This window comes from Hemicordylus capensis, chromosome 5 (assembly GCF_027244095.1).
Source record: "Hemicordylus capensis ecotype Gifberg chromosome 5, rHemCap1.1.pri, whole genome shotgun sequence".
In the NCBI taxonomy this organism is placed as follows: domain Eukaryota; kingdom Metazoa; phylum Chordata; class Lepidosauria; order Squamata; family Cordylidae; genus Hemicordylus; species Hemicordylus capensis.
Genome location: NC_069661.1, coordinates 27,282,108 through 27,297,004, shown reverse-complemented (window position 1 = coordinate 27,297,004; position 14,897 = coordinate 27,282,108). Strand labels below are relative to the sequence as shown.

The window sequence follows — 14,897 nt, the reverse complement described above, 5'->3', positions numbered from 1 at the left end:
GCTATGGTCCGTTCCCCTAAGTTCATGCTTCAAAATGTGTTTATCCACTTTACCAATAAAAATGAAAACAAAGATGTGAGGCTGGAAAATTCAGGGCCTCCAAATCAGGGGACTGCATTAGCAGTTGCTATGAATATAAGAAATTGAGTTATATTGGAAAAGAAACTAGTGATTGTTAGTGTATGTGTGTGGAATTCCAAGTTCTGAGGGGTTCACCAGATTTTATTTTCAAGGGAAATTATGGTATAAGGAAATCAGGAACCACTGATACAAACCAAGAGCAAACTGAAAGTTTTTATTTTATAAAAGTTATTTAATGTTCTTCAAATGTTCTGTATGGTGTATCCTTGTTATATACAACAATTCTCAGAGAGTAACAGCTTCCACAATATGTTGGCAAGTTTCTTCAGCTTTGCACATTAATGCTATATAAAGTTTATTAGTCATCTTAGTTGGTTGCCATGTCCTATCAAAATTGCTGACCTTTCAATTTCCTTTTCTAGCTTTCAATCTCTTCAAAAGCAGATGGGTTGGATCAAGGTGGAACTCCACTGCAGGTGGTCTTAGCTGTGTCAAATGAATCTCACATCAGCATAATTTGAGGTTTTGAAAATTGCTAGTGGAGTGCAAAAAACTATTTGCCAAGCAGGAGAAAAGTTAAACTCGGGTGGAACCGAGAATTCTGCCCCTTTTAGTTAATTCTGCCCCAAAACACAGCATTGCCAAATTTGTTCACAGAAAGTCAGATGAAATAGATACAGATCGCATTTATGAATCACACACACAGCTTTACATACAATACAGAAAGAATCTTTTAAAAGAAACCTAGTGGTAGAAACCTGCAGTTGATTAAATCATGAGATAAAGTATTTCAGAGCAAGTTCCCCTGACAGCAATGGGGCTTGCTTCCAAATATAGGATTAAAGCATCCCTTCGTGTGGCAAGTCAAGAAATTTCATGCAACAGGAGGAATCTCATTGTCTGAACTTTAGATATTCAGAATCTCTTAAATCACTAAGGCCCTGACCACATGGGAGAGACATATATGTGTGCCACTGTAAGGCAGTCCATGAGCTATTGAATTATCCTGTTTATTCAACAGAGCATCAGTGCTGCCAGTTGCAATGGTGATCACATGCATTAAATGGCAGGAAGCCTAAATCTAGGTTCCAACTTTCCTACTCCTCCTTCTCTGCCCTGGTCAGAGAAAGGAAGCATGAGTTGACCTCTGTCTCCCCTCACCATACTTCCAAAGAATCAAGGCTCACAGTACTCATGTCTATTCAGCACTGTAATGTAAACCAACACACTGGATACAGAGAGATCAAGTCTGAGTAACATACCTAGGGATTTCCTATCCAGCCAGGCACTGTACCAAGACAGGAACCATTTCCCCATGTACCCTTTTTTCCTTAGGGTAAGAGATGAATTGACATAGCAATGAATTAAGTTCAACTCTCCATCCTTTCATTTCATTATGGCAGAAATTCCCAAACTGTGCCCTGGGGAACACTGGGGTTCATTAGAAGTGTATCAGGGACTTCTCAAACAGAAGCATCCCTAGAAGATAGCTGAGCTTGCCCTCCACTACTGATCTTTTGCTGTAATGTGAAACCCCATGGGGTACAGCCTGAACAGACATGTGACACATGGCCAAGACTTCACATGAACCAAGTGTTAGAGAGGTTCCACAATCACGCAATGAAAACCACTGCACTAATAATTACTAACTTCTTTGCAGAAGCGAAATTTCAGAACATTTTCTTAACATGCCACAACCCCGAAGGGCATATAAGTCTTGCACAGATGTAATTTATGTAGTTGATGTTTACAGCTCTGGCAGGCATAGGGAGAGCACTAAAACACAGGTATTATAGAAAATCATACAGACATTAAGTACTATATAGCCACAAGATTTGTTTATTTTTCTTAGTTCTTAATGTAGGTGAAAGCAGGCAAAACAGCAAAGGAAGAACATCCTCAAACAAGAGGAACTCCTCTACGAAACAGGAACCAAAGATATAAAAGTGTAGAAGAAAAACAGAAGACGAATGTGTCCTTTAAATAAGAGGTCACTGATTCAGTCTTCTAAAGGATTTTCATAAAACCATTTAGGACTCTTGACCTTTGGGACATTTCTGTGCACAACAATTCTGCAGTTAAAAAAAAGAACTCTATACTAAAGCCAGACAAAAACTAGTTTGCCAGCCACATTCTTATCAGGGGTAGCCCCTCCTGCTTTTACTTCCTTTTAATGATGACCCTTAAGGAAACATCCTAATTTGTTTCTCTCTTAAAAAGGACACACACAAAGCTATATGCAAACCAAGCAGTATGAGCATTTAATAATGGGATTTAAATAGTTTCCATCTGCAAGAGTTTATTTCCCAAGTATGTCAGCTAGTTGTTGTTTTAATATAAAATGTTCCCAGGCTAGGAATATTTCTTACAACAAACATTCCCAATACTGTTTTTGACATTACATAATAGTCTTTAAAACAAACGAATAAACCAAACTAACAGCTAGCAACAAATTGTGGATAAAGTAAATTTAGGTCTAGTTCCAAACATCTGAAACAACCTATGTATTGCCTTAAGAAATTGATCCATCACAAAATACCATCCTAATCTCATACTTCTGATCTGAACAGAAAACACCTAAATTGGGTGGGAAGGAAGCATCCTTAAGTGCATTGCAGTGATGCTAAAATTAATATTTAATTCAGGTTAAATTTATTTAAAGTACTACAGCTATACCACAGTTTGAAAGAACAAACGGTTGATGAAGACTGGGGAGTAACTAAGCAATTAGTCTCATTTCTTTTCACTGGTTCTTTTGCTTGAACATATAACTGTGGTTTGGTAGAAGAAAAGTATGAGAAGGACACTATAGTAATAATAATTTGGAAGGATTCAGAAGTAGGAACAGAGTTCTCTCTACGAACTGGTCGAAAGGTCTATTCAGAGAAAGTCTTGTCAGGAACAAGAGTTGTTTCTCATTATATCTACCAAAAAAGAACAATTGTGATCAAGACATGCTGTATTGTCCAACATAATACACTTCTAAAGTTAAAAGATAGTGGCCAAAGTCTAGACCAGGGCTGCTCAACTCTGGCCCTCTTGCAGATGTTGGCCTAAAACGTCCATAATCTCTGGCTATTGGCCACTGTGGCTGTGGATTACGGGAATTGTAGCCCAAACACAGGGGGAGGGGGGTGCTAAGTTGAGCAGGCCTGGTCTAGACTAATCCTGCACTAATGTACCAGGGTTTTACATCACGCAAGAGGGTGATTTTGAGCAATAACCACCTTTTTTCTGCAACCACTTGTGTCTTCTCAAACTATACCCCTGAGATTTGGGGGACTCTCAGAGAGTTTCAGGTCGCACAGGTACCTGCAGAGGGAATAGAGTCCACTGAAAACTGCATTCCCCACATACAATGGAAAACCCTGGCACATCAGCACAGAGTTGGCATGGATGTTGGTCACTATTTTCAAATATCATGAATAGCTGCTTCAACTAAAAACTTGTACTGTTTTACCCGAAAACTTGTACTATTTACCTGAATAGAAGATGACTCCCTTAAAAAATGAGTTAAAAATAGGTTGTTTACCCAAAAGGAAGACGACCCTAAATCAATTTCTAACATCAGATAACTTTGAGAAAAACTAGCCTTTGATTCAGGTAAATTAAGTATTTAATGGAAAATAAAGCTGTAGCTGTACCCCCATTCAAACCAATTTGAAATAGACATACTATTCCATTTTCAGTAGCGTACAAAATAATTTATTTAAGTGTGTGTGAAATGACTGAAGTTGAAGTTTGTCCAAAAAGCAAGCATCTGGTTTCCATCTGTTCTCATGGGAAACAAGTGCATTCTTTGGCTAAAAAAGAAGAATCAAAATAGTGGGGAGCAGAAGTCCTACAAAGACACTGGAAAGGTAGGATTATTGTGAAAGATGATTACAGACATGTTCACAACCTTAAATAGATTACATATGTCTAAGAAAAATGTGGGGACGGGGGGACCAATGCAGCAGAGACAAAAGCAAATGTAGAATGGAGGTAAGTGAATTTAGCAAGAAGTGCTTACAAGAAAAATGCTACTTCTCCCACTTCCCTAAAACTTGACCTTTCAAACCTCATTGAGAGTCCCTGGCCTCTCAATCCTATTTGCATCTTATCAGTCTGACATATACAAGGCATTCAGACAGGGAATGTGTCACTTCTATCTCCTGTTCAATACCTGGCGCACACCTGATGCTAAATGAATGCTAATAATGGTAGTATCAGTAGCTGCTGAAAACACGTCAGTATATGTACCTTTATGCTTAAAGTGCCATTAATGAAAGACCAAAATGTTTAAAATAATGCACATTAAATTAAAATGGGTAGGTGCTAGAACATATCTGACACACAGAGGGAGCCTCTTATGAGTGTTAACACTAATACAATCCTTTTGATGGATGTGTTGTCCCCAATTACACTTTTCTCTCCCATGAGCTTTCGGCAGGATATTATGATACTGGGTGAAGTGCAAAGAGAGGGCAACAAAGTGAACAGGGGACTGCAGCAGTATCCTTACAAAAAAGGCTACAACTTGCAGACGGGGGCGGGGGGGAGGTTAGTTCAGCAGGGCTATGAAAATCCTGCATGGTGTAGAGAAAATGGACAGAGATGGCTTTCTATCTCTGTTTCAACACTAGAATAAAGGGTCAACCCAAGAAACTGAGTGGTAGGAGAAACAGGGCCAACAAAACGGGGCCAACAACAAATAACCTCTGCTAACTTGGCAAAGAGGCACCTTTTAAAGTGGCGATTCTCTTTATTTAGCAGAGGGAGAGTAACTGGCCCTATCCAACCCCAGCACAGTACTTCCAGTGACTGTTGCTGGTGTCTCTCCTGTTTCTTTTTAGATTGTGAGCCCTTTGGGGACAGAGATCCATCTTATTTGTTTGTTATTTCTCTGTGTAAACCACCCTAAGCCATTTTTGGAGGGAAGCACTAACACAGTGCATAATTTAATGCATGAAATCAGCTGCCACAAGATGTGGCAACAGCCAGTCACTAGCTCAGACAACTTAAAGGAGATTAGACAAATGCATGGAGGACAAGAATATCAATGGCTGCCTGCAGGTTCAGAGGCAGTATGACTCTGAATACCAGTTGCAAGGAAGTAATGGCAAGGGAGGGCTATTACCTTCATCTCTTGCTTGTTGGCTTCTAAGAGCCATCTGCTTAGTCCCAGCGGGAAACAGGATGCTGGATAGACAGCCTTACACTCTGGTCCCCCAGGGGTCTTATGCACATTACATTGGACAAACATTGTTATGAATAAAAACAGCAGAGCTATTTCTAGATCAATAGTTTATTCAGGTTATTCATAACAATAGAAATAAAGAATTACAACTATAATTAGAACAAACATTTTGAAAAAGACATATCCTTTTGGGTGATACACAGATATTCAAGGTTTTAAATAATTAAATGCCAATTTTGCAGACTTAGGACAAACCTAACATTATTTACAAGGTTATCAATACTTTAAAGCTGCAGTAATACTTCTAGGCTACTCCACTGGTTCACTGAAGCAAGGTGTGAATACTTTCAGCTCATTTCTTTCAAGATATTGACTCCCTGCTCTATACAAAAGCAGGCAGAGACATGAGTACACATGTGTGGCAGCCCTCTTCATCCCCAGCTTCATTTAGATGACCCTTAAAGAGACTAGGGAAGAAAAAGGCCTTTGTTGCCATCAGTAAACAGAGCAGATGAAGCTGAGCTGCATTGGTAACTACATAGCCTATCACTTGCACTCTTTCTATTTTTTATTTGTTTCAGATATCATTTCTCCTACCAATAATATTTTAAAGATTTAGTGGCTAGGGATCTGTCCTCTTTTAAAGTGAGAATTTCTACTAAACACGGTAGTAGGAAAGTGTCTCATAGGGACCGGTACTGAAAGAACTCTATCTAATGCTTCTGGGACCCAAAGAGGATTAGAGACAGATGGGAGAATATAGAATTGGAAACTGGCACTGACCCACAAGACAGCATTCCCCCTTAAAACAATGCTAAGATGCCAGGTCTGGAACCAAAGGACAGTTTATTTCATCTTTGCTTGCCTAATCCTGTGATAAGCCGACTCTGCCTCCAGCTGTCAGGTAGCAGACACCAGTGACTCATATCCTATATGGGGGCTGAAACACTGACTCATTTGCTATCAGAACTGAACAGAAAGCTTCAAGGATCTTCCAAACTATGCACCAAATAAAGGCTAAAAGGCAGCACCATTGCTTCTCTCCAGTTCGCTCTGTATAAACCATTCACATTCAGCATAAGCCATTACTGTTACACTGTTTTCCAACACCTCAAAAATCAGGCTTTCGTGAGAAAATTGATTTATCTTGCAAGTTTCAGTGGAGGTCATACAAGATGTATTGGGTTGAGCTTTAGCCAACTCCGTGTTGAGCGAAATATAGTCAGGCTTATTTATTGGTACTTTACATGTCCCAAAGTTTTACCCTTGGGTTCACAAGAACTGGTCTCCCAAGCTTAACCTTAAACCCTGGTTGGTACCATGCATCCCCTTCCCCAAACCAGGTTTTCCGGGGCACAGATCTCATTGTACACTAGGGCTTTTAACTCAGATAAGACAATTCTAATGACACTTTCTTCTCTGGTGTCACAAATTTCTGACACAGAAATAGAATTGTTTTTCTGGTTTTTTAAAAGCAGGACTGGTTATACTATTCTCATTTCCTTAATCTGACATAAGACAGAATATGTAATTTATAGAGACACATTCTAAGGAGGGTATGTTATGAACAGCACTACGTTAGCCAACAGTTTAGGTCTGTATTAGCAAAGCTAAAAGCTTAGGAATTATTTCCGTCTATGGATTATGTCTGACAACAGCTTGGGAAAGGAAGAGTACAACTGCTCAGCCATTTTACTAAAAAGTAAAATTGATGGTGCCTCTTAGAGCAACACACTTCTCATTACCATCACATCACAAAAACCAAAGGGTTCTATCAGGCAGAGGAAGAATTACAAGCATTCCAACACACACAAAGAGTTTGAGTAGTTTTAAAGAAGGTCCTACCTTTGCAGATTCATAGTCAGTTTGCCTGAACAGGTCTTGATCTTGTTTTGTGCTTCCAGGTGAGTCATGCCATCAGCACTTATCCCATCAATACTGAGAACCACATCACCTATTCCCACATTTGCGTTCGCTGCTTTGCCTCCATCACTCAACTGCAAGATGATAAATGTAAGAAGGTAAGCAGTAGTCACATACAATTATCTACAAAGAGCACAGGACTTGGTAAAGTTTAAGTAGAATTAGACCAGGGGCTCCAAACTCTTACAAATTGTCATTATCTTTACATAGGAAGCTACCTTAAACCTAGTTAGATCACTGGTCCATCTAGCTCCAGTACTGAATACACCAACTGGTAGCAGCTTCTCCGATTCAGGGAGGAATATTTCCCAACCCTACTTGGAAATGCTAGGATTGAACCTGGGACCTTCTGCATACAAAGCTCTTGAACTGAGCTATGGTCCCATCCCTGAAGACGAATCTCTTACGGAGTTCACATGTAATCACCCACTCAAACCCTGCGAACTGAGCCAAGAGGCACCTTTTTAAAGTGGTGATTCACTTTACTGAGCAGAGGGAGAGCAACTGGCCCTATCCATCCTCAGCACAGCATCCTTTCAGTGGCGGCTGTTATCTTACGTTACTTTTTTTAGATTGTGAGCCCTATGGGGACAGGGAACTATTTTTTATTTATTTGATTTATTTATAACTATCTAAACCACTTTGGGGGCTTTTATTGAGAAGCAGTACACACATATTCATCATCATCTTCAAAACGCAAACCAAGGCAAACCTTGCTTAGCAATTCATGCTCACTACCACAAGACCAGCACTCCACACCAAGGGCCAAGTCATACGGCACCATCATGCATGGCAACCACCAGAAAACATTAAGTCCATACGCAAATTCCAGCAGCACGCAATAGGGTAGGCGGCAGGTTTCTGTGATTGCTGGCAATGCTCACTGAACTTGGCAGAGACCAGCTTTCACCATTTGGGTGGTGGCATGCCAAAACCATACAATATTCAGCAGATGACAGCAGCAGCAGACATATCTCCCATGTGCTTGCACCAGTATGTTGCACAGGCTTGGTGTTTTCTGATGGCAACTGTGTGCTGATGGGATTGATTGATTCAGAACCAACACCAATATGCGCCTATCCAGCTTTGAGGCCCAAGGTTACAAGTAGTGTTCCCACTAAGAGGGATTCCCAGATGTTGACTACAATTCCCAGCATCCGCAACTGAAACAGCCTTTGCTTGAGGATTATGGGAGTTGTAGTCAACAACATCTGGGAATCCCTCTTAGAGGGAACACTGGTTACAAGCACAATTTAAAAAAAGTTAATTCATGTCTTTTGCACTTTTGGCCTAGAATGGCAACAAAGAAATACAAATTTAAAAGTAGTATAGGAGTTAAGCACATACTACAGAAAACAGAGTAATACAGAAAAGTTAACCACTTTTCTGTGGTTGTCCCCATGTTGTGGATTATATTCCCTGGGAGGTACATCTGGTTCCACCACTGTATTTTAAGTTGCACACCATCTTTTTCAAGTCCAGTTTTTGTCTTGCTGCTCTGGATATTGTTTTGTTATTTAATCATGTAAACCCCTGCTAACTTGGCAAAGAGGCACCTTTTAATGTGGCGATTCTCTTTATTTAGCAGGGGGAGAGTAACTGGTCCTATCCACCACCAGCATAGTACCTCCAGTGACTGTTGCTGGTGTCTATCTTATGTTTCTTTTTAGATTGTGAGCCCTTTGGGTACAGAGATCAATCTAATGTATTTATTATTTCTCTTTGTAAACCACCCTGAGCCATTTTTGGAAGGGCGGTATAGATAATTAATAATAATAATAATAATATTTTTAATCTGTGATCATTGTTAGCTGCCTTGAGCTCCTTTGGGGAGATTTAGCAGGATACAAACTAAAAACAACACAAAAATCAGTATTCCCACTCCAACTTTCTGTGGGTTGGAAAAACACTCCAAAGAGTTGTCAGGAGGCACACAGATGAGAAAAGGGTGGGTTGACAGTCTCCTCCTCCAGAGCAATTAGGGTACATGTCCATACATGCACAAGGGAAGACAGCTGCTTATACAGCTACAGCAACTTTCAGTAGTACTTTAAAGAGGCCATTCTCATGTTCTGAGAATGCTGGATCTAGAGTTCTAAATCATGCTTTATGCAAGGTGGCACAGGTATTCATTAGTTACAATGGAAGAAAATAGCATCACAAAAAGGAATAAATTGATGCAGAAATACAGTCAAAGCTCTAGTCAAGTCAGCAGGTGGTACACTGCCACACCTAATCATCTCCGCAGGATCTCTGTGTTAATCAAGTTCATGAAAGCCCAACTAAGACTTCATGAAGTTGTAGATAGTGGGCTATATCCTTGGAGAGTTAGTAACTACTAACTTGTCCCATTAATTTCAATGAGAGTTAGTCCAGCCCAGCATTTTTATGAGGCACATTACAGAAGACTTGTAAGGGATACAAATTGTGTATTTATTTATTTTTTAAAAAAGAGGACTCAAAGTGCCCTATAACAGCCCAACTAATCCAATTAATCTATGGAATTCATCCATTCAGTCCAATCAATCTATTAAATTCTCTGCCACAGGATGTGGTGATGGCCTGTAGCTTGGATGGCTTAAAAAATGGGCTTAGACAAATTCAGAGAGGACAAGTCTATCGATGTCTACTAGTCTCACGGCTATAGGCCACATCCAAGCTCAGAGGCAAGATGCCCTAAATACCGGGGGAGCAACAGCTCTTGCCTGTGGCCTTATGAGAGACATCTGGTGGGCCACTGTGGAAAACAGGATGCTGCACTAGATGGGTCTGATCCAGCAGGGCTGTTCTTAATATACATAGGTAGGGTGTTTTGTTTTGCTTTTCTCTGTATGCTTAATTTACATTTCTAGAAAACACTAAATCCAACAGCTATGGAAAGTAAACTTAAACTGTGAAACAATAAAATAATAAAAATAAATTAAAATATGTCCAGGTATAACTACTTCTTCAGTCTTGAGTTAATCTCATTTTTCTATTTATATTGTCAGCAAAAGCTTCTACTAAGTCACAACTCTACCACATTTTTCACTAGTTCTTTACACAAAATAAGCATTACAACTACAAGAAAGGTGTGAGAAATAAAAAGAAGTTTTCCAACCACTTAAGACTTAAAAACTCCAGACAGTATGGAAAACTCAATTTAGTAGATTGGAAGACACCGGTATTAAGAACTGTGGGAAGATACCCATCAACCTTTCATATCTGCCACCTTATTTTCCTTCAGCATCTGGAATGGCTTTGGGTTAAAGTGCATTTCCTGCCGTACCAATATGCATAAGCATTTCAATGCAAGGCGAGAATCCTTAAAAGAGATAGTTCCACACCCCAAACGCTTACTTTTCAGACTTATTTTAGAAAGAATCACTAAAATGTATAACCACTGCTAACATACTAAACAGAAATAAAAAGTCAGAGCACACCTCTGCATGAACTGTGGAAGTTGCCCCCACAGCTTTCAACTGAGCTATTTGATATTTAAACGTCTAGACCAAATATGCAAGCAAGGTCAGAATCAGACGAGCATCTCTTACTTGAGGAGAATGAAAAATAGTACAATAACTATTCAGCAGTGAGTGAATGAATGGCATGGCCACTGGGAATATGTATAAAATCTTAAGACTACAGAGATGGAAAGAACAGGTTATCCTTTCCAGTCAGCTTGCCAACATGGGATTATTCCCTACTGTACGTTCTTGAATGCTTCTGTTCTGTCTAGTTTCAAGTGTCTCCCAGCATGGGGCTTCCATAGCTTTCTCTAAGAATTTATTACACCAGCATATTGCTACATAGGCCTCACTGTTGGGAAATTAGTTAAACCCACCCGTCACACCAAGTGCATTCAGTCTTAGGGAAAGGGGGGGGGATGTTTCCATTGCTCACATTTCCATCCATTACTTCTAGTTATTAGCTACAACTCACTCACCATATGATAAATTATGCTTGTTTCTATGCCTGACAATGCATTTGAATTAGTCTATTTTTATTTCATATTGCTATGTTTTAATTCCCTTCATTTTATTTCCTTATTTAGCATTACAGATGAATGCTGTTTCTTTCAATTTCCTTCATACTTAATCCAAGTTCTCATGCTGTTACTTTCAAAGAGTTTAAACCAATGTGATTGTGCCAGGGCTCAGAACTAAGGCCAGATTAGTGAGCCATGGGTAAAGCACTTGAATGTACAAGCATTCAAATGTAAGTGTACTTATGTGCACTGCCTCATTTGCAAGCAATGTTAGTACACCCAATGTTAGTACACCGCTGGCATGCAAGCTTTATATATAAATGGGCCAGCACACAAGAGGGCATTTAAAATGTGACCATGCATGCATGGAATGCCATTATGCATAAGGGCTTTACCCATGGCCTTCATGCACAGATCAGGGCTGACACACATAAGCGCTGTAAGAGGAATATCTTGCCAAGCTGAACCATTTCAAATGGAAGGTGAAGGATCACACATCTCAGCGCTGCCCACATGAAAGAGCTCTTTGCCAAGACCAAACTGACATCCAAAGAAAAGTCTAGCATAGAATCTGCTTTGTGGCATCTTAAGTTTTGCATTTATGGCTGGGAAGCTTTCAAATATGCTACCTCCAGATCTTCAGTCTGAAACATTCCAGCTAAAACAGAAAACATCATGTAGACCTTCTGCTCACTTGTTTCAGCTCTCAGTCTGTTCCTCGGCAAGATTTGGCAAGGGTGGTAATGGAGGCAGAAAGATCCATTTGTCCATCTGTGACCTCTCCCAGCCAGCCTGGCCTATCAGTCTTAAAAGGTAAATTGTGCCGTCAAGTCGATTTGGACTCCTAGTGCCCACAGAGCCCTTGGTTTTCTTTGGTAGAATACAGGAGGAGTTTACTATTGCCTCCTCCTGCGCATTATGAGATGATGCCCTTCAGCATCTTCCTATATCGCTGCTGCCCGATATAGTACCAGCAGGGATTCGAACCGGCAACCTTCTGCTTGTTAGTCAAGCATTTTCCTGCTGTACCACTTAAGGTGACTTTCCTATCAATCTTACAGGAGACGAAACACTCTTTGGGGCAGTTGTATATTGTACATTATATTGTCAATTATCTAGTATATTGTGCTAAACTGATCAACAGCACCAGTAATACTTACTAAGGCTAGATTAGTTAGTAATAGATGTCTCAGCTATTTTAGTTTGCAGACTTGAGGTAGGAAGGGGCAAACAGAACTTGCGCACAACAAATTATGTGGGAGCAGAGATGTGGGTATTCCAGAAAATTTTGAACTTTTTCCAGAAAATTTTTTCCAGAAAAATGTCCCACTCATTTGCATAAAATTTGCATTATTTTTCTTTTTAAAATACAGTAAACAAATTTTCCTGATGCCCTAAATAGATTGCGATCCAATTTGGCATGTCATTTGACATATTTGTAAAGTAAAAAGAACCAAACCAAAAACATTTCCACCATACTAATTTTCCCTCACTATCTCTCTAGAATTTTTCAAGTAGCCAAGTAGAAATTTTAAAAATGGAAAATTTCCCACTGCACATCACTGTGTGGAAGTTCCACAAGAAGGCATGTTCTGGTTGCCTACGTGCGGCAGCTAATCGCAGAACATGCAGAAGTCTGTATAGGATATATAATTCAGCATTCTGAGAACAGAGCAAAATATTCTACCAGCAAACATATGATCCCAACCCTGCATTTGCTGAGAAGGCATCTAAAAGAAAATATCAACCAGTAGAAGAGATTGTAGAGATGCTTAACTTCTCGTGCAAATGCCCCCTGAAGTCATTGCCTGGCTAGAAAAACTACAGTGTAATACCATTTGGGAGCATGTTAAGTGGTTATGGGAAGCTTAGGCATCTCTTCTTTTCTGCAGATTTCTCCACATTCTGTGATTTCTCCCTCACCCTTGAAGTAGCATTGAGGGAAAACATGGGGTGGGAGAAATGGTGCCCCTCATTCCCTACAAGTGCTCCCTCTTCCCTTCTGCAGAAGCATTATAAGGAAACACAGTATTGGGACCTGCCGTGTTTGCTCACACCATCTAATCCCACCCTGACAATGTTTAAACAACATTCTCTAGCCCTTTTGACTTTGTAGATCAGGTTAAAATTGTGTGGCAATGCCTAGTTCTCAAACTAAGGTAAGTGTGCCTTCGAGTCAATTTCGACTCCTGGCGCCCACAGAGCCCTGTGGTTTTCTTTGGTAGAATACAGGAGGGGTTTACCACTGCCTCCTCACGTGCAGTGTGAGATGATGCCTTTCAGCATCTTCCTATTTTGCAGCGGCCTGATATAGGTACCAGCGGGGATTCGAACAGGCAACTTTCTGCTTGTTAGTCAAGCATTTCCCTGCTGTGCTAGAGAAGGATTAAAAGCAGATGTTTGGGTGGTCAGAGAATGGTACTCCATTATGCAAAATAAGTAATTATCCTGCTCGCCATGGAGAGTGGCACAAAATAATTTATATCCATGGCTCTCTCCATAGCTAGTAGGAGCAAGATACATTATGTAGAATACAGAAACAGGAAATGTTGCTTAGAGTAATGTCACAAAATCAGCAGCAAGGCAAAGATTTTTGTTTTAAAAACAGGGTGGAGGTTACAACATCCTAGCTTTGGTCCATGATGGGCAGAACCAAAGCCACTCAACTGGTTGCAAAGACGCTTTCTGCTGTTCAACTCTAAATATCTGACCTTTTCTACAGAAGTTTTTTTGCCTCCAGGTGCCACTGGGGAGATGAGTGTGCTATAATTATTCACAGACTTTCAACACCAGCATTATGGGCAAAGCCAGAAAACTTCACTGCCAGCATCTTCCTCAGTACTCACTTCCAAACCAGGATTTATGGGACAATTGAAATCCAAATCAAACTTACACAGCTGCACTACAAAATACCATTCATGGTGGAAATGCTGACACATCTAGCTATTTAAAAAGTGTTTCTTAGCATTCCCCATAAATACAAGATTTCCACAAACTGAACAAGAAAGTGGTAATTGATCTAGTTCAGTTGTGAATATGTGATCCACATGTAGGTTCCAAGTTCACAATTAATCAGGAAGAGTCGAGCATTTGCCCCGGCATGTAATAGCAAAAGAGAGATTTTTTTTAAAAACACACAAAAACAACCAGGACTTCTGACAAGGAAAAATGTGAATCGTTTCCTTTCTCTCCATCCACTGTCTCCAAAATCCAAATGTTTCTTAAAAGCATTTCTCTCTGCAGCTGTCCTCTCCACCACCAACTACCACAACAATTAGTTCTCATCCTTACCCTAATTCTAGCCATCAATTCTTTCTCTTTTCTTGCAGTACGCCGATTAAAGTGGTATGCAAGCATATCACAGAAGACTAAGATGAGACAATCTTGTTCATAGAATGGCTGTACATGACATTTGTTGGCACCAGAGATGTCACTAGACACATACCACGCAACAGTATGTCAGTCCTCCAGTAATGAGGATTTCGGAATATCCTTCATGCATTCTAACTGCTTGGCAGCAAGAAGATATTTTATAATGGGGGATATGACCTAGAGGGACCAAAAATCTAGGCTGACTCCTGCTTCAGTGCAGGCAATATTGAGCTTCATGGATCAGTGATAGGACTCAGTATAAGGCAACTTCTTATGTTCCGGTGAGTGACCAGTAGCCAGAGATCCACAAATTTAGGCTTAACCCACTAGCCAGCCATTATTTGTGGCCTCCACCGATCCCTGCTCTTGCCTCAG

At 40.2% G+C, this 14,897-nt stretch overlaps 1 protein-coding gene across 20 annotated transcripts in view; it reads right to left on the bottom strand.

Annotated features, from left to right (window-relative positions):
- PDLIM5 (PDZ and LIM domain 5) overlaps positions 1 to 14,897 on the bottom strand; it is a 196,140-nt gene that overhangs the window by 121,841 nt on the left and 59,402 nt on the right. For all 20 annotated transcript variants that reach the window (XM_053257569.1, XM_053257578.1, XM_053257582.1 and 17 more), the window contains exon 3: positions 7,106 to 7,257. In XM_053257569.1, coding sequence (XP_053113544.1) covers positions 7,106 to 7,257 — 152 coding nt within the window. The remainder of the gene's footprint in view (positions 1 to 7,105; positions 7,258 to 14,897) is intronic.